The 22702-nt window shown below is 41.6% G+C and overlaps 2 protein-coding genes across 2 annotated transcripts in view; one reads left to right on the top strand and one right to left on the bottom strand.

The window, feature by feature from the left end:
* Window positions 1–22702, bottom strand: part of LOC147881992 (oligomeric golgi complex subunit) — a 90969-nt gene that overhangs the window by 19371 nt on the left and 48896 nt on the right. The window contains exon 5 of the mRNA XM_087401736.1: window positions 9068–9135. Within this exon, the coding sequence (XP_087257862.1) occupies window positions 9068–9135 (68 nt within the window). The remainder of the gene's footprint in view (window positions 1–9067; window positions 9136–22702) is intronic.
* On the top strand, window positions 3209–5859 carry LOC147881993 (uncharacterized). Its single transcript, XM_087401202.1, has 4 exons — window positions 3209–3306; window positions 3388–3448; window positions 3542–3679; window positions 5824–5859. The coding sequence occupies exons 1-4, from the start codon at window positions 3209–3211 to the stop codon at window positions 5857–5859; spliced, it is 333 nt and encodes a 110-aa protein (XP_087257328.1).

Raw genomic sequence — 22702 nt, 5'->3', positions numbered from 1 at the left:
TTTTATTTAATCATTTGAAAGATGGTTACACTCTGTCATTTTTCATTTAATCATTTCAAAGATGGTTTCACTATGTCATTTATTTGTTTTTCTTCTTGTGTAGGTGAGCTTATTGAAAGTTGTGCAACAAATGCCTCCAGTAAGTTTGGTTTCTTTTTCTTTTTCTAGTTGCATTTCACCTTTGCATTTTTGCAAATCTTGTAATTGAGTTCTTCGAACGTGTAGAGAAAGAAACGTGATGTGTCTAGTCCTATCACAAGAAAAGGTGGTAAAAGGAAGAAGCAAGAGTCAGAGGTCAAGAATGAACTGAAGGAGCTTGAGCAAGTTGACATTGAAGATGATATTGAGGATCCTGGGGACAACAAGGATAAAACTATAGATGATCCATCCAACAAAGTAGGAGTTAAAGATGATGTGGAGGATATCATTCCAGAGTGTGTTGAGAGACCTTCAGGTGCAGATATTTTGGAGCTTCTTACAGTAACTAAAGAAATTCCACCTCCTCGAATTCCCTTGTGTCGTTGTCTCATAAACCCAGTTGTGCGTCAAATTAGGAATGATTTGACCATTTTGAAAAGAGCATTTGAAACAGAGGGATACATTCCGACCAAAGGATCTTTTATTCTATCTATCAAAATGCCTGATGGGTCTTCCAAGGATGTTGATGATGTCACAAGAGAACGTTGGGACAAGAATTGGAGCTTAGTTAATGATGAGTTTGAATCAGAGATAATTGGCACACCATGGAGCTTTCTATCAAACAAAATGTTCTTCGTGTGGGAAGGAAATCATCGTACGGCATCTTGGATGGAAAGCATAGAAGAGCTTTACACAAATATCAAGTCTAGACACATTAGAGTGCAAGCTCAAATTATTGAACCGGAAGCAAAGGATGAGCTTAAGCTTGTTGCTGCTCTACAAAGATTTAACTTGTAAGCTTTGTTGTTTATGTTTACTATATTGCGCAAGAGGGTTGGATTATTTGAATAATCCTTGAGATGGTAAGTGCTTGTAAATGAAACCAATTTTGATCCATTTAAGTCAATGGTTGCAGGCTTAATGAAGATGCAATTGTTGTTACTAATCTCAAGGATTATTTGTACCACACAAGCACACTCGTATCCTGTGATGCTCAATATTTTACTCAGGATTTTAGTGAGGAGGAGAAAAAAGCTATTGAGTTGGCAAGACAGAAAGAGGTTGGAAGTGGACGAAGGGTGTGGTATCCCCTCACCCAAACTATTCTTGGGAGGATGGTATTTGCTGTAAGTATTAGTTCTTTAGTTTATATATTTTGCTTTGTGTTCCAATAACATTATGATGAGATTATCTGTTTATGTTGAAAGGGGAAATGGAAATCAGATTTTGAGGCTCAATGCAAGAAATTGCATTCTTCCATGCCAAAGGATGAGAGAGAGTCCAAGATTCATGAGATTAAGAAGACTGTGGGAGCAACATATCGAAGAAAAATTACACGGGTAAGTTTTCAATTTACCAAATTTTGTATTTATAGATCACAAATTTGAATTTGTAGTCCACAAAATTCTACGTTTTATATCTCAGATATTTGAATTTATAGTTTGCAAATTTGAATTTATAGTTTTCAAATTCTAATTTTACAACTCATAAACCACAATATATGATTTGAAAATTATAAATCTATAGTTACAACTTGCAAATTTTTAGTTTGTACTTTGAAAACCTTAATATATGGTTTGTTGTGTGTATCAAAGTCTCTTCTAAAACTTTACTATTTGGCAGATGCTTTCAATAGTCAATCCTTCCCATGGCAAGGAGTGGTTTAATATCCTTTGGAATTTACCATTTGAGGATACATCAATGAAGATCACTTTGGAGAAGCTTTACCAAGTATCAATTGCAACCTGTTCCAAGGCAAAGCAACTATCTATTCTTTCTCTTCTTGGTGCAGATGACAATCTAAAGGAGAGTTATGGGATGCCTATGACTGACCATGGTTTCATACCTTGGCTTGCAAAAGAAGTATGGATGGACCATGTGTTGGCAGATGCTGGGCGATTGCTTGACCAAGTGATGAAATCATCAAGCATTGAGGGTGCAGCTACACTTCCAGACAATCCTTCTATTCTGGAATACTTTGATGGCATTATAGTGAGACACAGGCCTTTTTTGTTTGAGCCTTTAGCTTCATTGATGACAGTTGCTGTTGTTCCATCCAAGCAAGTTGATCTTACAAATGCCAGCAGACGATTGGTTTACAGGTGCGTTTTGGCTTTCGTTTTCAATGGAAAGATATATTTGTAATACCTTGCATTCTCTTATATTATCCTAAAAATCATTTAGGTATCTCCATTATCTGGCTGCAAATAAGAGTCTTAAGGTGGTACCATCCATTTGCAAGGCTTGGACTATGCTTGCACCTGCTACTTATTGCATGTACACCTCTCATATTTTTAGAGAGAATAAGCATAAGGATGGTCATATATTGCTTACGGAGTGGGAAAGGAAGCACTGCCCTTGGTGGATCGAGATGAAGGCTGGAACATGTATCGAGGAAGAGAAGGAAACTTATGATCGCCATTTAAAAGGTGAGTGCAAGTCAAACTCGGGTTCGTCGGGCAACATGGATGAGGCACAAAAGAAGAGGCTTGAAGAGGAGCAAAAAGCAATAGTAGAAAAGCAAAAGGCAAGTCATGTGACTCCAAATAACAAACGTGGTGGAAGACCTAAACCAACGGGCACTTCTAACACAGGTCTATTTTCTTATAACTCTTTCTTTCATGTTTCAAAGTGATTAGAAGCTTCCTACAAATTTAATTTAGGGTTCTTTGTTATTGTAGACGATGATCCACGAAAGGAGGAGTCTCTTCTTAGTAAGAAAGTGTGTAATACGGATATGGTTTATGTTCCTTTGTCCACTTTCTCATCATTTGCAACTCATATCTCACAAGAAAACTACAAAGTTTGGGAGTATGATTATGTATCACTTGGAAAAGAAGTTAAGCAATACAAGTACGATGGGGCTTTTCAAATCATAAGAAATTTTTACCATGAACTTGGTGGCATGAAGAAGTCACGCAATGGAAAAAATGCTGCATGGAGTGTGGATTTTTGCTTGATTGACCTTCCTACAGGATCTATAGTGAGTGGAATCAAGGGTGGAATCCCTGGATGGAACATTCTAAATGAGGAGCATATCTCATGCTCACTTGCTATTGCTTCATCTGTGATGGATGATTATGGATGGACATTGGTGATGTGTTCACCTGTATCCACTTCATTCGTTGAGCGTTTGGCAAGACAAATGAGACTAGAGGTTTCTTCTAGGTGAGCAATATATCACAGTTGATAATGTCTGTTTATGTGAATTGCATTCAGCTATTGGTATCTTATAGTTAGTACATGTAGATGGATCGTGGAGACGGGAGATTGCATTGATGTTGCGGATAATGTTGGCTTTGGTGTCAAGGTATGTCATTTGGCTATTTACATGATTGTCATGTTCTTGTTTGTTCGTATTTTAGTATTCTCCATTAACTTTTTCAATCTATGTTTCATGTAGATTACTGCCTTTCAAATCCTATTGTTCTCTAGGATTGGCAAGAAGGCACATCACTATCTTGATAGGGCAAATAAAGTTTCCCAATCCCTTAAGGTGTGCATGGACAATTATTTCATCACTCATTACTTGCCTTCAAGTGTACGGTGCATAAAAGAGGGAAAGGGTGGACAGTGGCGTGGTGGGTTGGAGAAGAGTAGCTCCATGATGTTGATGTTCATGGAGTTGTTGTGTCCGATTGGAGGCTCTGTGCTTGAGCTTGGTGCAGGTACAGCACCTGGGATGAAAGCAGCAATTCACTCAGGACGTCCATGCATGGCAGTGGACAATGACAAAGAGATTTGCACAGGATACTTAGAAGGCATGCTTAGAGACAACTTCACAGAGGCAGGGCCTTCAAGTGTGAATCAAGCAGTCCTCATGATAGATGATGAGGAGACAGACTATGACTTTGATGCACCTCTTGATTAGTGAGTAATTTATTTGATCTATGTGTATAATTTAAGCATGGTTAGATACTGACTAATTGAGCTTAGTGTTCTGCCTTGCTATGCAGAAGATGTGGCTACCCAAATGGCAGGAGATAGCACATTCGATTATGAGTTGGTGGAGAGGCATCATGGACGTCTAGACTACATAGATGACTTGGCTGATGAGGTCTAGAGAGCATGTCCTGGCTTTTTATGGATTGATGCAAAACTTAATTTCTCATGTTTTCATTATCATCTCATGTAGACCTGGTTTCTTATGGATGGATAGCCATTACCTTCTTATGCAAACCTTAACTTCTTATGGATTGATAGATTATGGCTTCTGAATCATGTGATTTTAATGTTCTTTGACCTAATAATATGAACATGTCATAGTTGTTTTGGAAATGTATGGCAAGTTGTAATTTTTAGGTTTGAATTTTTAGGTGAATTCATAGATTACATCTTTGATTGTTAAAATATATATCCGTCCCTCTATTGAGTTTCGAAAGACTAAAAACAAATAATTGTTGGCAATCTCACAAGCTTGAGGGGAGGTATTAATAAGCATATCTACTTAAAAGTGAACAATGCCACTAGTCCTAATTTTGTTGGCATGTTGAGGCTTATAGAAAATACAATGAATGTGCAAATATAATACACACAACTGCATCATGAGAGCATTCAAACCAAGGGTATATGTCTTTGGCTCTTTGTACCTTGGTACATGCATGCAGTTAATATGAGCGCTGTCGATTGAGGTTTTTAAAAAAAGATATTCCATAAAAAAACATTCATTCAAGTATAACTCCATTGAGTGTTGCTCGGATAATCCGCTCAAGGGTTTCCGCTCATAATATGTACGCACCCACTGCCCCAATTGTTGGGATAAATGTGATCAAGGGCTTGCTCTAAGGTGCATGTGTGCATCTAGGGGAGTCACGTGTGTGTGTGTGTGTAGTAGAAGCACACCAAGTGCTATGAGGTGTCAAACCATGACACAAGTGATGATGTAAGTGCAAAAGCCCCCACATGGGAGGTTCCTTTGATTTAGGCAGTTCCTATGATGTAGGGCTGATTGCCACTGATGTAGGGGAGGTGCTTATGATCGAGGACACCTTCCTCTCCACTCTATATAAGGGAGGTTCTCCCTTCATTTCAATACACTTGATTTTGCCTTCATTGTGCTCTTCCTTTGTGTCATTATGCACCTCTTCTATCCCACTCATCTCTTCATTTGATATCAAAGCTTATAGGTTCTAGAGAATACACTTTGAAAGTGCCACCTCATCATCTTCTCCACCACCTCCATTTTTGAAGCTCCCTCTTCCTTTCTCTTCAAATTTTGCTAAGCTCCGTTCTCCTCATCCATTGCGCCATTTGCCAAATCCTCTGAACTAAAGTTTCTCCCCTTTGGGGCGCACCTCTGACTCAAAGCATTTCCTGTGATGTTGTCTCTGTTGCCCGTACCGACACAAACTCAGTGTGCCGACTGTTAGCAAAATTCCGCCTCTACATAGCAAATGTCGACCTGCCCTTCAAGCACAAGTTAGGCAATGCTAAGGGCTTGCTCCTAGTGAAATCTGAGCTCATTTGATCCAGTGGTTGCTGAGAATTGAGCAAAAAACTAGTCGGAGAAGGCAACTGTCATGAACAATGCTGCGCGTTTTTTTGGCAATCCTCCTAGGTGGACACTCTCTGGTATAAGGTCTTCAAATGTGCACTGAAAGCCCTCTCAGTTATGCTTCATAGAGCTTGAATAAAGCCCTCCAAGTTACTTTGTTTTTTTGCAAACATTTTTTACTGTTCTTGAAGTTTGATGCTAAAGTAAATGCTAAAGTTGATGCTTGAGGTATGAAGTGGGGCTAAACTACAGTTCAGAGAATGCTCTTTCAGTTTGAAGTTCAGTTGGCATTGATATCTTGTCAAAATGCCAACTTCTCAATGCTCTTCCAATGCTAAGCACTTGAAGAAGACTACAAGAATGACAAAGTACAAAGTAAAGAAGACCCCGGCTAAGAAGCTTTGGAAGAAGCCAACTGGGTATACTTATGCTAAACAACTAGGCTTTTTTGAGTTTCTCTCTAGCAATCTACATTTATATGGTGAGGGAGATTTCTTTGTTCAGCAAGATTAGTCATTTTGTAAGAGAGTAGACACTGCCTGATAAAGGTAAGACCCTCTCATGGCTACCTTTAAGATTGACAAGTTCAATGGCCAAGGTTTTCACACTTGGAAAATGAAAATCAAATTTGTGCTTATGAAAGAGAATTTGTGGGACTTGGTCGAGTCAGGGAATCAATCATCTCAAGAAGTTGAATCAACCACAACCAAAGATAAAGGGAAGGCAAGTGACTCTTCTTCAACTACACCTACAGATGCTAAAAGGATAGAGAAATCTTATGCAATAATTGCATTAGGTTTGGGTGATGATTATGTGCATCATATTTCAGATTTGGAATCCCCTTTTGAGGCATGGCATAAGTTAGATGTATTATTTGATGCTAGCTCTCATACTTCTAAGTTGAATTTGAAAATTAAGTTCTTTGAACTTAAGATGGATGGAGAAAATGTTGCAGCTCATGTTAATACTTGAGGAGTCTTATGACACAATTGGCCTCAATCAACTCTCCAGTTACTGAAGATGATGCTACTATGGCTGTGCTCTTGAAGAGTATGCCTCAAGACTATGATTATGTTGTGACTACCTTGAAGAATCTTCCCCAACCCACACCGAAGGGCATCATCAATGCTTTACAAGAGGAGGAGAGAAAGAACACTTCAAGAATGGGTAAAGTGCACACGGAAGCACTTGCAGTAAAGTTTTCATCAAAGAGCAAGTACAAGGCATCCAAGCATTGTGGAAAAAACAATCATCTTGAGAAGGATTGTTATAAAATCAACCCTTGCACCTAATGTGGCAAGAACAATCATTTAGAGAAGTTTTGCAATGAGAAGAAGACAAACATGACAAGTCTGGTTGAAGAGAGAACTCCATCAACAAATGGAGAATCAAACTTTGTGGTAGAAGATAAAGACTAAGCCTTTTGAGCACTTTGTCTTTTATTATCATCACTTGGTCAATTTTAAGGTTCTCTGCTTGGAGTAGTACTCCAAAAAGAATGTTATGTGTTTTGTCCTTTGTAAATCACCTCTAGTCACCATATGATGTAGGCCATGTGATATGTGTTTGGTCTATTCCATTTTTTTAAACCTTGACCCTTAGGCACCTTTGCTAGCATGAGATCCTAGCCATAGATTTATCCTTGACCACCATGAGATGGCATGAGAAACTATGTGACTAGATGTATCCTTGACATAGCAAGAGACAAACCCTTGAGGGAGGATATGTTGGGATAAATGTGATAAAGGGCTTGCTCTAAGGTGCATGTGTGCATCTAGGGGAGTCACATGTGTGTGTGTGTGTGTGTGTGTGTGTGTGTGTGTGTAATAGAAAGTACTTGCTTCCAATCCTGAACCAAGGAATTAGAAAATGGACAACCAGGGATTTTACCTTGAAATTTTCCAAGTACTACTTCCGATGGATCTACTAGCCAATGTCCATAAGCATGTGTGCGCATCTGACCACACAAAATTGCCAGCATAATAGACCAAGGCTGCTCTTGTTGAAAGAGCAGCCTTGGTCTATTATGAATGTTTCATAATATAAGTATCTTGGTTTTACAAAAAAAAAAAAAAGTGTGTGTGTAATAGAAGCACACCTAGTACTATGAGGTGTCACACCATGACACAGGTGATGATGTAAGTGCAAAGGCCCCCACATGGGAGGTTCCTTTGATTTAGGCAGTTCCACTGATGTAGGGACTGATTGCCACTGATGTAGGGGAGGTGCCTATGATCTAGGATACCTTCCTATGATTTAGGTAGTTCCTATGATGTAGGGGCTGATTGCCACTGATGTAGGGGAGGTGCCTATGATCTAGGATACCTTCCTCTCCACTCTAAGGGAGGTTCTCCCTTCATTTCAATACACTTGATTTTGCCTTCACTTGTGCTCTTCCTTTGTGTCATTATGCACCTCTTCTATCCCACTCATCTCTTCACCAATGCACTCCTCATTTGGGGGCTCACAGATGCAGAGGTGGCCACTCCTATTCCAACACTAAGGGTCTATTATTCTAGCTTTCAAAAATACAGACAAAAATATGTAATGATACAAGATGTTTTTAATCATATTTCTCGTGATGTAGTTATCAAATTTCTCATGGTTTCTTTCCTCTTCATAACCATATTATATATCTAGATGAATGCAAGAACATGCCTACGCTTATCCTCTTAAAAAACGCAACACAAGTACAGTTTCAATCTTGTGATAGTCACTCATAAGGTTGAAACCATAAACTTCATCATGCATAGCAGGAACTAGCTACCATGACATCCCCACCGACATCATCAACACACAACAGTGGATTAGACCATAGTATAAACAGTGGATGTAGACTGTAGTATAAACATTCTCACACATACATATCCACACCCCCAAACATACTTGAAAATCCAATGATACATAGGTCTTTATACAGAGTTTATGTCAGTACTCCAGAGGTGAAGGACAGACTCAATCATGTAAAATGCTAGCACAGAAGGAGAGGCTTATTGAGAATTGTTCACATTCTCTTCATTCAAGCTACAACTACTTGTACAGACTATCCAATTTCATTTGATATCGGACTATTTATGGTTGAATGTCATGTTTTAGAACATCTATGTGTTTCATATGCTTCTCTACATGTCATTCCCCCTTGTTTTCAACTTTAGAAATATAATTCTTTAGAAGCTTGCATCTTAATATAATTCTTCCGAAGCTCACCTAACCTTCGAGTACTATGCACTGTACAACAATGATGCTATGACACTCTCTCAAAAAGATGTGAATCTCGTGTGTGAGCAAGAAGCTATTAGCCACAACCTTTTCGATCCTTCCAAATACTGAACATGACAGATGATCTTATGCACCATACTGCCCTTATTTTTGGCAACTCTTTAGGCACAAAAGTATTTTCAATTACTTATTTTATTCAATTGTAAGCCCACATACCGACAAAGCCGCTCATAAGCTCCTTCTTGGTACACTGCCATCATGTCCATCAATTCTAGACCTGCACGCTGTCAAAAACCAAAGCTTCACATACTTATATAGACATATCACCCTTTCCAAAATCCTGAGTTTGGGTCTTAGTACAACTAAACTGCCCATTGTAAGAGGAGGATTTGCAAGCCGCCTTTTACCCAAGTTTGAATGCTGTAGTTGCATGGACATAAAGTTCCAATAAACAACAAGCTGCAGATAAGAAACATGTATCTGCCAAGGTATTTGCATTATGAATGCAGGCTGAAGAGAATATTTAACAACATATGATTATTTAACAACGCATGACTTCACACTTTTGAGCTTTCTTTTTAAGCCTAGCAAAATGGAAATCTTAAGAGTTTGAAAGAGACTTTGAGCCCAACCGTCTTACTGGAAGAACCACTTGATGCCAATCCTTCAAAACATACCATGCACCAAGCAACATCTTTCGTGGCCCCACTTAATTAGCAAAGAACAGCAAGAGAAAAACCATCTATGCAATCACATGCAAAGCAAGAGAGAAACTGAAATCTAGCAACAAGGCCCTTCAAGAGGGTTGATAATCATGAAGTACTTTCCTAGGAGCCACTAAGGAGTGAATCGCCTTGATCACAATAAAATCCATACAATTATGCAGACACGGCAGAAAAAAAACATCGAGTACATCATGCCCTCAATGGGTGATTATCTGATACGTCACCTCTTGAATTTTTAATGAGCCTTTAAAGGGCCACAACACTTTGTGATTGTGCTTATGGCCTACACTCTTTTTGTAATGAAGGGGGTTAGCATTTGCTTGGGGTGTAGTGGAACTAAGTACCAACTCCAAGATATGATGTGTATCATTTAGAATAATGTGCTACTCAACCCAAGTACCAAAATTTATGACACAATACTTCAGAGACATCACCATGGAATGAATTTGTGCAATCATGGTATTTCATTCACTCTTGAGATGTCTCCATTAGTGTTACAGCCATACCACTACGAGGGAACTAAAGGGTACAATTACAATGGTATGGTAATGTACATTAGCCAACAATAGGTTTAAATCTTTGGGGTCTACACATGCGGGCATGCGTGCGTGTGCGTCTGGGGCAACTATGAATGTAAAGTATTTTGAATAATGATGTGTTTTCACCCCACAGAGAGAGAGAGAGAGAGAGAGAGAGAGAGAGAGAGAGAGAGAGAGACTTCTTTTTTAGCTCTTCAGCATTCGCCCGAAGGCATGAGTTTGATCTTTTTTTCATATGGGTTTGATTTTGGGGACTCTGGAGTCTCTAGAAACACAGAAACCAAACGGTATTTGGAGAGTCTATGTTTGACTACTTCCGGTCACTCAAGCAATCCCTTTATGATTGCCTGTTTGTTCATCAGATAGATTACTCTTTCTACTTGTCTTACAATGACATCTTCTAATATTGCAATTGAATGTCTCTTCTTCGGGGAACTATAAACATACATGGATTTCACCCCAAAGTGTGTGTGTGTGTGTGTGTGTGTGTGTAAGGATAGAAACTAAGTACATAGATCCTGATGTGTATCTGTCTTATACTGAGATTTTCTCGCGATGTATTTTTCCACATCCCGTTTTGGGATAGTGATTCTATAATATAAAGTAACAAAATTTTCACCCCAAAAAAAAAACCCCCCAAAAAAAGTGTGTGGGGTGTGTTGTGCGAACGTGTGGTCTGAGAGGCGTGGAGAGAGGTGCAGGTTCCCATGGCGTCTTCTGCCTTCTAGGCTCCCATAAGCTGCTCGCGGTCTGTTCCCAACCACCCTTTGGGGTATGTCCAGACCTGCTCGCCGCCACTGCCAGCCTTGATTTACAGCTTGAATCTGCTCAAGAGAGTTTATCCTTGTCGCGACCTGTACAAAAGTTTCCAAGAGCTTCATTGTTGGGCAATGGGCAAACTACCTCCGGGAAGGCTTACCTCTGGTTATGCCTTTCAGCATAATGTGCAGTCTGCATATCGATCGTTGGTATATCTTCAATGCACCACAGAGAAGGGCTGCTTCTCAAAATATTTTTCAAAAATCTCCATTATAAGAGGCAATTTGCCAATATATGCCGGATTAAAAATTTGGATGGTACTTGGACAAAGTCCAGAGTACAACTTGCTGAGGCTTGTGTTTCTCATTTTGCTCGACATTTTAGGTAGGTTGTTCCTCCATCACAAGATGTGATTTCAGCCCGGCGGGAATCCTTCGTTATGTCACTCCGATCGAGCTTCCCTTCATAAAGAGAGAGTTGAAAGATGCCATTCGTGCTTGTGGCAAAAGGAAGAGTCCGAATGGTCTTACAGTGGAATTTTATCAACAATATTGGGATGCCTTCACCTACAGTACTTTATATGGTTAATCTTGTGTGGCACACGCAACAAATGCCAGCCAGTTGGGAAAAAGGATTGGTGAAATTATTCCCCAAAAAGAATTTATGTGAGTTCTTTACAGATTGGAGACCCATTACTCTTATGCATGTCATCTATTAGCTGATGATCGTGGCAAGAATAAAAGGTAATCTGCATGATGGGTTGCATCCTACTCGGTATGGTTTTATTCCGCATAGGTGTATTACCAACAATATTGCTAATGCTTATGTGGAGATAGAATATATCCGATTACTTTTTCTTGCTCCAAAATACTGAAAGGGATCTTTCATGTCTTATGAGAGTTTTATCACTTTGATTTCATCTCACTAGGATTGGGGGAGTATGTCATTTACTGGTTATATCAAGATAGTAAAGCTGTTGGCATTCTCGCAGATCATGGACCCTCTTTTGCTTGGTATGGCAGGGCTGTCCTCTCAGTGTTTGATGCCATAGCTACTCATCATATGCTTTGATCCATGGATTATTTAGTAGCTAGAGATGCTTTGTATGGGCTGGAGATACATGGCAGCAGGCCGTTGATAGCATAGGCATATGCTGATGATTCCTTTTTCTTGCCCCAAAACACCGAAAGAGATCTTTCTTGCCTCATGTGAGCTTTATCTTTATATTGTCTGGCTGCTAGTCTACATGTAAATTTTCAGAAATCTAGACTCATGAGAAAGCTTGGCATCATATCTTATGGCCAGGCGACATAGTTCCACCCACATAGCTTGTTCGTCATCTCGCTTACCCACTGGGATACAACAACTGGATTGGGTGCTTGATATGCTTAACAAGAAACTGGAATACTGAAAGTTGGCCACCTGGCCATTGAATTTCCACTATCGCATAGTTCGATCCATTCCGGTGGCTTATATTCGGTTTCTATTTTCCCTTGATGATGTTTGCCAATCTTGTTTTATGTCTAATATCATGGAGCTTTTTGAGAGGTCACGCTATCACCAAAAAGCCCTTAGGCTGCTTTCAAAGGATCACCTTTGCTTCGTGGACACAATGCAATCTTACATATAACCAAATATAAATGTGAAAAACTTCAAAAAAGGATTAATCAAGGTGTTGATGCGAATATAGCCCATGGACATATATGATGCACCATTTGATTTTCCAGTTATCTTCTACTACCTTATTCCTTGGCAGCCTACCCAATGGGACTTTCTTTTGGGTTATATTGATGGCAAAATAAAGGGATGTCCTTTTGTTACTCCTTTCTTCTGATTGGAAGCACATCCTTTCCCACTTTAAATGGAATGGCAGGGATACTCTTGCAAGAAACTCTTTGCGTGCCGAGAGCCTTCATTGGCCAAAGGCGTTCACGCCTTCATTGGCTTTCCAGGAACCTATTCTTTGGTCCAAGGGAATCTACCTTATGAAATGATGTGCTTGATTCTACTAGTATGGTGGTCCAAGGGAATCTACCTATTCTTTGGTCCAAGGGAATGATACATCCTAGAAGCGTTGACGCCTAGCTTTTTTCAAATCACGGGCATAGGCACACAAATTATCCTCCCAGCCAACCTCGGTGGTAGCAAGCTCTCAAGAAGATTACGCTACGTGAAAGCTCCTGCTTGCCAAATCCCAACGAGCCCCAATTCCCTAGATGGATCTAGTATGCCACATGTCTTCATTCTAAGGTACCTCCTAAATGCATCATTTACCCCTCTCTTGGGATAACATTGAATCATTTGCCCCTTGGCACATTTAATGCATTTAGACCCTTTAGCCTTAGATCCACCTAGTCTAGTGCCATATCACCCTCACCAAGGACCTTGACTTTAATTCCTTTCTGATCATTTACGTAAAGCCCAACAAATATAATACAAACATTGATCCTTTAAAGAAAAATGTCGACTGACCCTTCCGAGGTCATGTTACCTCAACTTGAGCGTAACATTCTTTCCTCTTCATACATCAGCGTCCTCAATAATAAAGTCTAGGAAGACTCTCCGTAACTGGTATACGGATTCCCAGGTAGCTTCTGATAGAGGTAAACCATGCCATGCAACCAACACCGTGGGTATCTTCCGATTGCGTACTTGCATTGTTCCTCGGTCCAGGATTCCTGTTGGTTTGCGTCTTGCATTATCCTCTATCTCCTGAAACAAAACAACACCCTCGATTAGTGAGTCACCTGTATGCAAAAATTTCTTTAAACGAGAAACATGAAACACTGGGTGCACCTTACAACCCTGTGGTAATTCTAATTTATAGGCTACCTTGCCTATTCTTTTTAGAATTAACCACGGCCCACAATATCGAGGTGATAACTTAGCACACTCTCCTGCAGTCAAAGACTTAGAGTGCGAAGGAACTCTGAGAAAAACTATTTCCCCTTCCTTAAATTCTCTAACGGATCTGATTTCATCCGCATACGCCTTAGCTCTATCCATAGCTTGGCGGATGTTAGCTCTCGCAAGTGCTAGCATCTCCCGCATCTGAACCACAAAGTTCGCGGCACTAGGCACTTTCTGAGGTACTCCAACTGTAGTTGGATTCGCTGGTCTATAACCATAGTTCAGCTCAAACGGACTGAACCCTATAGAGGAATGTTTTCTATCATTGTAGGCAAATTCTAACAATGGCAACCACTTGTCCCATGTATGTTGCCTCAATGACACATATGCTCTAAGCATATCCTCTGATTCTTTCCGTTTGACCATCCGTTTCTGGATGATCCCCACTACTCATTCCCAACTCAGTCCTTAGTGTCTCAAACACCGCAGTCCAAAAATGACCGATAAATTTGACATCCCTGTTTGACACTATGGATTTGGGTAATCCATGCAAACGAAATATATGTCTAATAAACAAATCCGCCACTTGCGAGGCACTAATAAACTCTCTAGTTGGAATGAAGTGAGCCATCTTAGTAAGACAATCAACCACCACAAGGATAGAATCATATCCACCTTGTGTCATAGGCAGACCTACAATAAAGTCCATGGAAATGCTCTCCTATCTACCTAGTGGTATTTCCAAGGGTTGTAAAAGTCCGGGTGGCTTCACCCGCTCTGCCTTACTTACCTGACACAAAAAAAAATGTGTCACATATTCATGAATATGCTTTTTCATCTTTGGCCAAAAGAAATCTCGCTTCACGAGATCATATGTCTTCTCGACTCCTGGATGTCCCGCACATGGGCTATCATGGCATTGTTAAATGACTCTCTGCCTGAGATCATTCTGATTAGGTACTACTACCTTACCATTTCTTTTCAGCATACCATCTCTTATGGTATATCTTGCATAAGTTTGGCCTTTTCTGGATGCCAGGTCATCCTTTTCCCCGGGTTTGAATACATGAGCCTTAGGCCAAAGGCTCTAGACGAATTCGTCCACCTTTTGAGTTTCTCTAATCTCGATCATTAGAGCACTCTCTAATACCGTGAAACTCATATTATGCATAATGCGTGACAACGCATCAGCAACTTTATTATCCTTCCCTCTTCGGTACCGAATCGTCAAGTCAAACTCTTGCATGAGTTCTGCCCACCTAGCTTGGCGGCCTCTCAAGTCAGGTTGTTTACAAAAATGTTTTAGAGTATCATGATGAACATCAACATAAAACTCTGATCCATACAAATAATGTCTCCATGTTTTCAGAGCATGGATAACAGCATACAACTCTAATTCATGAGTTGGCCGATTTCGTTCAGAGGGAGAAAGCTTCTTGCTTTCAAAGGCTACTGGCCTTCCCTCTTGGAGGAGAACTGCTCCTACCACAATGCCACTTGCATCGGTTTCAAGGAAAAACGATTTCTTGGGATCAACTATTTTTAACACCGGTCCTAAGACCACATCTTGTTTTATGGTGTTAAAACTTTCCTGCTGATTCTGTCCCCATATAAAAGGTACTTTATCTGAGGTCAGATCAGTCAATGGCGATACTATTTCGGAATATCCTTTGATATGCTTTCGATAAAATTGGACAAATCCCAAGAATGATCGCAAAGAAGTCAAACTCTGAGGGATTGGCCAAGTTAGTATCGCAGTCACTTTCTTTGGATCCATTTCTACCCCCTCAGGAGTAATTATGAATCCTAAATACTCAAGTCTTACCATACACAGTATAGTTTTCTTTTTATTTACATAAAGACTGGCTTTCTGAACACTATTCTTAAGTGTTCGTGATGCTCAATAATACTTTTACTGAATACCAGAATATCGTCAATAAAGTGTACTACAAACTTTCCGATATACGGACGTAGTAAATCATTCATAAGCATGACGAATGTAGCTGGAGCATTGGTAAGTCCAATTACCAAAAACTCATAATGTCCAAACCTGCTTCTAAAAGCGGTTTTATGCACATCCTCGGCTCTAATACGGATCTGATGGTAGCCACATTTAAGATCTATCTTACTGAAAATTACGGCCCCATGTAACGCATCTAGCAAATCATCGATCCGAGCCATCGGATCCTGTGTTTAATAGTGATATTATTCAATGCTCTGTAATCTATACAGAGGCGAAAAGTAACATCTTTCTTCTTCTTTAATATCACTGGCGAAGCAAAAGGTGAGAAACTTGGTTGAATCTGCCCCAACTTGAGGTATTCTTCCAGTTGTCTACGTACCTCCGCTTCTTCGATAAAACTCAACCTATAGGGAGGTCTATTTACAAGTTCTACCCTCGGGATTAGTTCAATCTTATGCTGAACATTCCGCTCTGGAGGTAACCCATAAGGTAACTCATCCCTAAAACTATCAGAGAACTCCTCTGCTATTTGATCAGCCAGCTTGGCCATCTCTCCATTTTGGGCAACATCAGTGCTAGCCGAAGAATCATCAATTGGCTCTACCAATGCTGTACAAAGAAATAAAAACTCTTCTTGAGCTTTTCGAATTTCCATTACGGAAACTAACAGTCCTTGAGGTATATCTTTTTCACCTCGTAAGACATACAGCACATCATTCATCTTGAATTGATAAATGTGCTTTTTCCAATCTACGGCTAGATTCTTCCTAGAATGCCAAGCCTTACCCAGGGCTATGTCTGCATGAGCAAGCTTTGTCATTTCAAAATCAAGCTTCTCAACATAGTCCTGAATTCGAAGCTCCAACTAGGTAACCCTTTGGTCCCATACTTCAGTTGAACTTCCATCTGCCATTCTGACTGTATATGCATAGTCAGATGGGCGTCTTTAGTTTCAGCCTCTTTACAAGCTTGGAGTTAATTACATTGTGCATTGACGCTGAGTCAAACAACACAATGACATCATGATTAGCTACTTGCCCTTTCATCTTAATTAACTCCGTATCATTAAAGGTTGTATACTCCGTTGCTGCGGGCTTTGACACGACATTATCAGGTGCACTAGTTACTAGCTTAGCAACAGACACACAACAAAACAGGTACTGACCTTTGAGAAGATCCCGCTAGCTGAATCTGCATCTGTTTTGCTCTGGGACTTCCCTCCATTTCCACGTCGCATTCTGAGATCACCATCTCAGCCATCCGACGATCCTTGTTTCGTGGACAATCTTTCCACTGATGAGGCTAAAGGCATCCAAAACACAAGCCTTCTCTCCTCGCTTTTTCTCTTTGCTTTGGGTTCAAAGAAGACTTCGACCAAGCCCAAGCTGCCATTGGCGTTACTTTTCTTTTCATTCCAATGGTGGTACTTGATTTAGGAGTCTCAACTGGTTTCGCCTGCTTGGCTTGACCACTAGGATGTGAGGCACTCCCTTTGCTAATCCACTTCTTCTTAAATCCAGTTTTCTTCGGGTACTCATACTGAGTCCCAACCTGCACAAACCCACTTGGTCTGTTCCCTTTTGCATCCTCATAGTTCAGGGCTATGGCAATTGCTTCATCAAGCGTGTTCGCATACTTAGCCCGAACTTCCATCTTGATCCGATCATTCAATCCAAAGATAAAATCTTTTACCTGGATTGACTGAGGTAGAGGTTCATAAATTTTCATTACACTTTCTCTGAACTTATCAGTGTATTCCGCCATTGATAAATTTCTCTAACGAAGGTTTCGATATTAATCCCAAGCTCGGGATGCTTCGTCAGGAGGTAAGAAGTGTTTTCTAAATTCCTTTTTAAACCCCTCCCAAGTAGTGGATGCCAATCCATCTTTCTGCTGTTTTATCCACCACCTATCCGCTGTCTCATTAAACATATGGGTGGCCTCGCGGATTTTCTTCATATCATTTCTGATTTCACAAATGGCGAAAGCTGTTGGGGTAAAGGCACATTGCCAACCCTTCATTAAAAGATAGGACACCTATGACTGTCTTAAGACAGTCATAGGGTAAACCTAATCCTAATAAAATACAAGTGAGTTTGTGGTGTGGCTCATCATTCTTTCACAGCCGCACTTGAGTGTCTCTCTCTCTCACTCTCTTTCTCTTGCTCTTCTTCCCCCTTCACTCCCTTTCAACTGGTATCAGAGCCTCCCTAGCCTACCTAGCCTCCTCTCCCTAGCCTACCCAACCCTTTCCGTACGAACGTACGGACAGCGCCGTACGGCCATACGTCGTCCGTACAACCGTACGGACGGACCTCGAGCGGCCAGATCTGCGCAGGGCAGCGGACCAGGGTACGGCGGCGCATTTCGTTGCAGGGCGGCAGCGCATCGCGAAGGCAAGGCGCAAGGCAGCGGACCAGGGTACGGTGGCGCATTTCGCACACAGGGCGGCGGCGCATTTCCACCCTAGGGCGCTAGCCTCGTTTTGGCGCAGGTCCTTGCTTTGTCCAGCAGCTACTAGCTGCTCTTCGGTGCAAGGGCAGCCTGTGCACAGCATCAGGCTGCGCGAAACCAGAGCGCGCAGCACGCGCTCAGGTACGGTTATCCGTACCTGCTGTACGGATTCCGTGCAGGAGTCGTACTGCCGTACGGATCTCCACAGCGCAGGTATAGGGAGCTGTCTTTTCGATTTTTTTTTGCAACAGGGAGTACATTTTTCTTTGGGGAAGCGTGCCTACTGTAGGTACAGAGAGTACAGCAGGTACTCTGCAGGTACAAAAAGTACAGCAGGTACTCAGCAGGTACAAAAAAGTACAGCAGGCACACAAAATTTTTTGCAAGAGGAATAGTACTGAATCACTCTGTTTTGTGCGTGGTACATGCATGTACGCGCAAGTACGGAAGTACATGAAGCGTTCCTGATGCATTCCTGAAGCATTTCAGCTGTATACTGTGCATTTGTTGAGGTACAGCAGGTACTCTCGTGTCCCTCACGCCTGAGGTGACTTGTGCCACAGTGGTGGTGTTTGCGCAGTTGCTTGTCTTTCAGGAAGGTCAGATACTTGTTTTGCAGAAGCTTCTATGCATTTACTAAGTGCAATTCTCAGTTTTGGGTGACCTTTTCAAAGGGCTTTTGCCTGGATGTGTTTGCAGTATATGCCTTGAGGCAGTGTGTAGCCAGGGAGCACACATTTGCTTTGTTTCCGCAGTGCATCTGGTGACATTTGTTGCAGGTCACATTCTTTGTACGCACTTTGAAAATCTCAGTTGAGCCACGCTTGGTCAGGGCGCATCGAGTTTACTCGGTCCCTAACTGCCCATCGTTGACAGTGCTCAAAAGATTTTCTTCTTGGTGTTTGTACGTTGTGATTTGTGTTGTTACTGAGTACACAGGGGCAGTCTATGCATTGCACATTGTCAGGTAAAAGTGTCAGAGAGATTTTCATATTGCATGCTACCTCAGTGTTGAGGTGTTCTCCACTTGATTCAGGTGTCAGATCAAGGGGCTTTTGCCCAGACTTTGTTTGATAGCACTTGGGTTACCGACAGAGATCTTCAGATGCATTTTCTCCCCTTGGTATAAGGGTGATTGCTTGGGATTTATCCCATTTACTGTTGCAGGTTTTGTGACAGGCTGAAGTGTCATTTTTTTTTTGGGAGTTTGCCAAGTGGTTTCTGCAATTTAACTCAGTGCAATACCTCATCTGAGGTGGAAGAAGTGATCAGTACAGTCAGTACAGCAGTGTTTACAGCAGTGTTTGTGGTTTGTCAGATGATTATGCACTGTTAAGCACTTGTTGAGCAGCTGCAGCAGTCTGAAATTACTGTTTTTATGCCTCTTTGAGCACAGTACAGTGTGTCAGAAGGTATAGTATTTGCAGGGTCATTTACTGTTTTGCTGCAGATTTTCCTGACAGTAAAAACAGCACCATTGAGAGTGCTTCTGGCTCTTGAATAGAGCAGGTTTTTCTGAGAAATCAGAATTTTTATTCAGTCTTTTTACTTCCAGGGAGTCAAGTACTTTCCTCATCTGATATGGCATCAGGGGGAAGTGATTCTTCAATTCTGAACATAAAGAAACTGGAAGGAGCACACAACTATCCATTATGGGCAGAACAGTGCTTGAATGTACTTCTGTTAAAGAAAATTGCTAAGCCCATAAGGGTGAAGGGTGTCAAGCCATCTGACATGGCAGCTGATGACTGGGAAGAGCTTGATTTGTCCGCGAGGGCAGCTATCATGCTCACTATTTCAGACACTCTTGTGTTCAATGTACAGGCTGAAAAGACCTCTTATGGTCTATGGCAAAGACTAGAAGAATTGTATGCCCAAAAGAGCTCAGCCAGTAAGGTTTATTGGCTGAAGAAGCTGGTCGATCTTCGCATGAAGGAAGGTACAGCTATGACCTCACACTTGAGTGAGTTCAATGCCATCTTTACACAGCTGATTGCACAGGGGTTGAACCTTGATGAGGAGTTCAAGGCTACTTTCTTGCTGTGTACCCTCCCCGAGAGTTGGGACACTTTCAAGACCACCCTATCAAACTCGAATGCCACTCTTATTTATGCTGATGTAGAGAGCTCTCTCCTTATGGAGGAGATGAGCAGGAAGAATAATGCGGGCAGCAAGTCTTCAAATGCTTTGCAGGTACAGGACAGAGGCAGGACTCAGCAGAAGGGGAGATCTGCTAGTAAGTCCAAATCCCGCAGTCAGTCCCGTGGCAAAAAGGACATTGAATGCTTTTATTGTGGCAAGAAGGGACATGTGAAGTCTAAGTGCTTCAAGTTCATACGGGATCAAAAAGCCAAGAAGGCTGAATCAAAGGATGCAGGAAATGCAAGCAAAGGCAAAGGCAAGGCCAAGGCAGATGACTTGGATGCAGTGAATGTTGCAGCAGAGGACAGTGACAGTGACATACATGATGTTTTATGCTCTTCTGCTGTAATAGCACATGCTTTGGTTATTGATGGCCATGACATGCACACGTGGCTCTTGGATTCAGGTGCCTCTTTTCATGTTACTCCTCATAGGGAGTGGTTTACTTCCTACACAGGTACTGCAGCAGCAGGCTGCTGCAGATAACCCTGTTCAAGAGGGTATACAGGCTGAAAATCAGCCAGATAATTTTGCCAATGATGTACCACTGGATATGCCAACAGATGGGGCTGTAGATCAGCCAGATATGGTGGTACAGCCACCCGTCATGCATGAAGAACAGGCTGGACAGCAGCCTAATCCGGAACATTTTGTTAGGAGGAGCACCCGTGCACAACGGCCTCCTGCCAGGTTTGTTCCAGGAGCCAATAATGTGGCTGATTTTATCATGCTGACAGATTGTGGTGAGCCTTCCAGCTTCAAGCAAGCTATGGGAAGAACAGAGAAAAAGAAGTGGGAGAAAGCCATGCAGTCAGAAATGGACTCCCTACTTCAGAATGATACATGGGACTTGGTGCAGTTACTTGCAGGCCGAAAGGTAAGTGGATTCAAATGCTTTACCTAGGTATAAGGCCAGATTGGTTGCCAAGGGATTTAAGCAGGAGAAGGGCATTGACTTTGATGAGATCTTTTCCCCTGTAGTCAAGATGACTACTTTGAGAGCAGTGTTGGCTCTTGTTGCTCATGACGACATGGATTTATGTCGGATGGATGTGAAGACAGCCTTTCTTCATGGAGATCTCCATGATGAGATCTATATGAGTCAGCCAGAGGGATATGCTGTTAAAGGGAAAGAGCAGCTTGTGTGTAAGCTCAAGAGGAGCTTGTATGGACTCAAGCAGGCGCCAAGGGAATGGTACAAGAAGTTTGATGCCTTCATGCAGTCCCAAGGGTATCATCGGTGTGAGACCGATCATTGCTTGTACACCAAACGGGCAAAGGATGGCAGTTTGATGCTACTCATTCTATATGTGGATGACATGCTTATTGCCAGTAAATCTCAGCATGAGATCAGTGCTTTGAAGAAACAACTGCATAAGTCTTTTGATATGAAAGACTTGGGTGATGCAAATCATATTCTTGGCATGCGGATTACTCGTGACAGGTCCAAGGGACTTTTGTTTCTGTCAGAAAAGGAGTATATTGACAAAGTACTGCAGAGGTTTAAAATGGAGGGGGGGAAGTCTATTAGTACCCCGTTGCCTCCACATTTAAAACTCAGCAGTAAGGACAGCCCCAGATCAGATGATGATAAGGCTGAAATGGCCAAGGTTCCGTATGCATCTGCAGTTGGATCTTTGATGTATGCCATGGTTGCCACTCGTCCGGATATTGCTTTTGCGGTGGGAGTCATCAGCAGGTATATGGCAAATCCAGGCAAGCGGCACTGGGAAGCAGTGAAAGGTGTCTTGAGGTATCTCAAGGGTACCAAAGACTTGTGCATATGCTATGGTAGGCAAGATGCATTGGTGCATGGTTTTACAGATTCAGACTATGCACGGAATGCAGATAACCGGAAGTCTACTACCGGTTATATTTTCACATTTGCAGGAGGTGCTATATCATGGGTGTCTCGGTTGCAGAAATGCGTTGCACTGTCAACCACAGATGCTGAATATGTTGCAGCCACTGAGGCCTGCAAGGAAGCAATATGGCTTACTCGGCTGGTGGGAGATTTGGGCATTACAGGAGATATGCCAGTTTTGCATTGTGATAGTCAGAGTGCTATCATGTTGGCAAAGAATCCGGTCTTTCATCAGAAGACCAAGCACATAGAAGTGAAATATCATTTCATCAGGGAGGTACTGGAAGACAAGCGACTTGAGCTTGTGAAAGTGCATACTGATGATAATCCTGCAGATTTGCTCACTAAGAGCTTGCCTACAGAGCGGTTTGCACATTGCCGCCACATCATGGGATTAGGATGAGACCATTCTTACTTTATGGTCTTGTATACAGTAACTGTATATTGCTGTAATTTTTTATTCTTTTCTCCCCTTTAGGCACATTGGCCTTTAGGTGGGAGGTTGTTGGGGTAAAGGCACATTGCCAACCCTTCATTAAAAGATAGGACACCTAT

This window comes from Dipteris shenzhenensis, chromosome 30 (assembly GCF_047967505.1).
Source record: "Dipteris shenzhenensis isolate YYH24624 ecotype China chromosome 30, Dip_SZ_1.0, whole genome shotgun sequence".
Taxonomy (NCBI): Eukaryota; Viridiplantae; Streptophyta; class Polypodiopsida; order Gleicheniales; family Dipteridaceae; genus Dipteris; species Dipteris shenzhenensis.
The sequence above is the reverse complement of the archived record's forward strand: the minus strand, read 5'-3'. Positions and strand labels throughout refer to the sequence as shown.

Coding starts and splice junctions, on each gene's coding strand:
- LOC147881993 (XM_087401202.1), top strand. CDS start 3,209: ATGGATGATTATGGATGGACATTGGTGATGTGTTCACCTGTATCCACT. Junction 3,449..3,541: donor ATGTTGGCTTTGGTGTCAAG/GTATGTCATTTG, acceptor TGTTTCATGTAG/ATTACTGCCTTTCAAATCCT. Junction 3,680..5,823: donor CTCATTACTTGCCTTCAAGT/GTACGGTGCATA, acceptor CTGTTCTTGAAG/TTTGATGCTAAAGTAAATGC.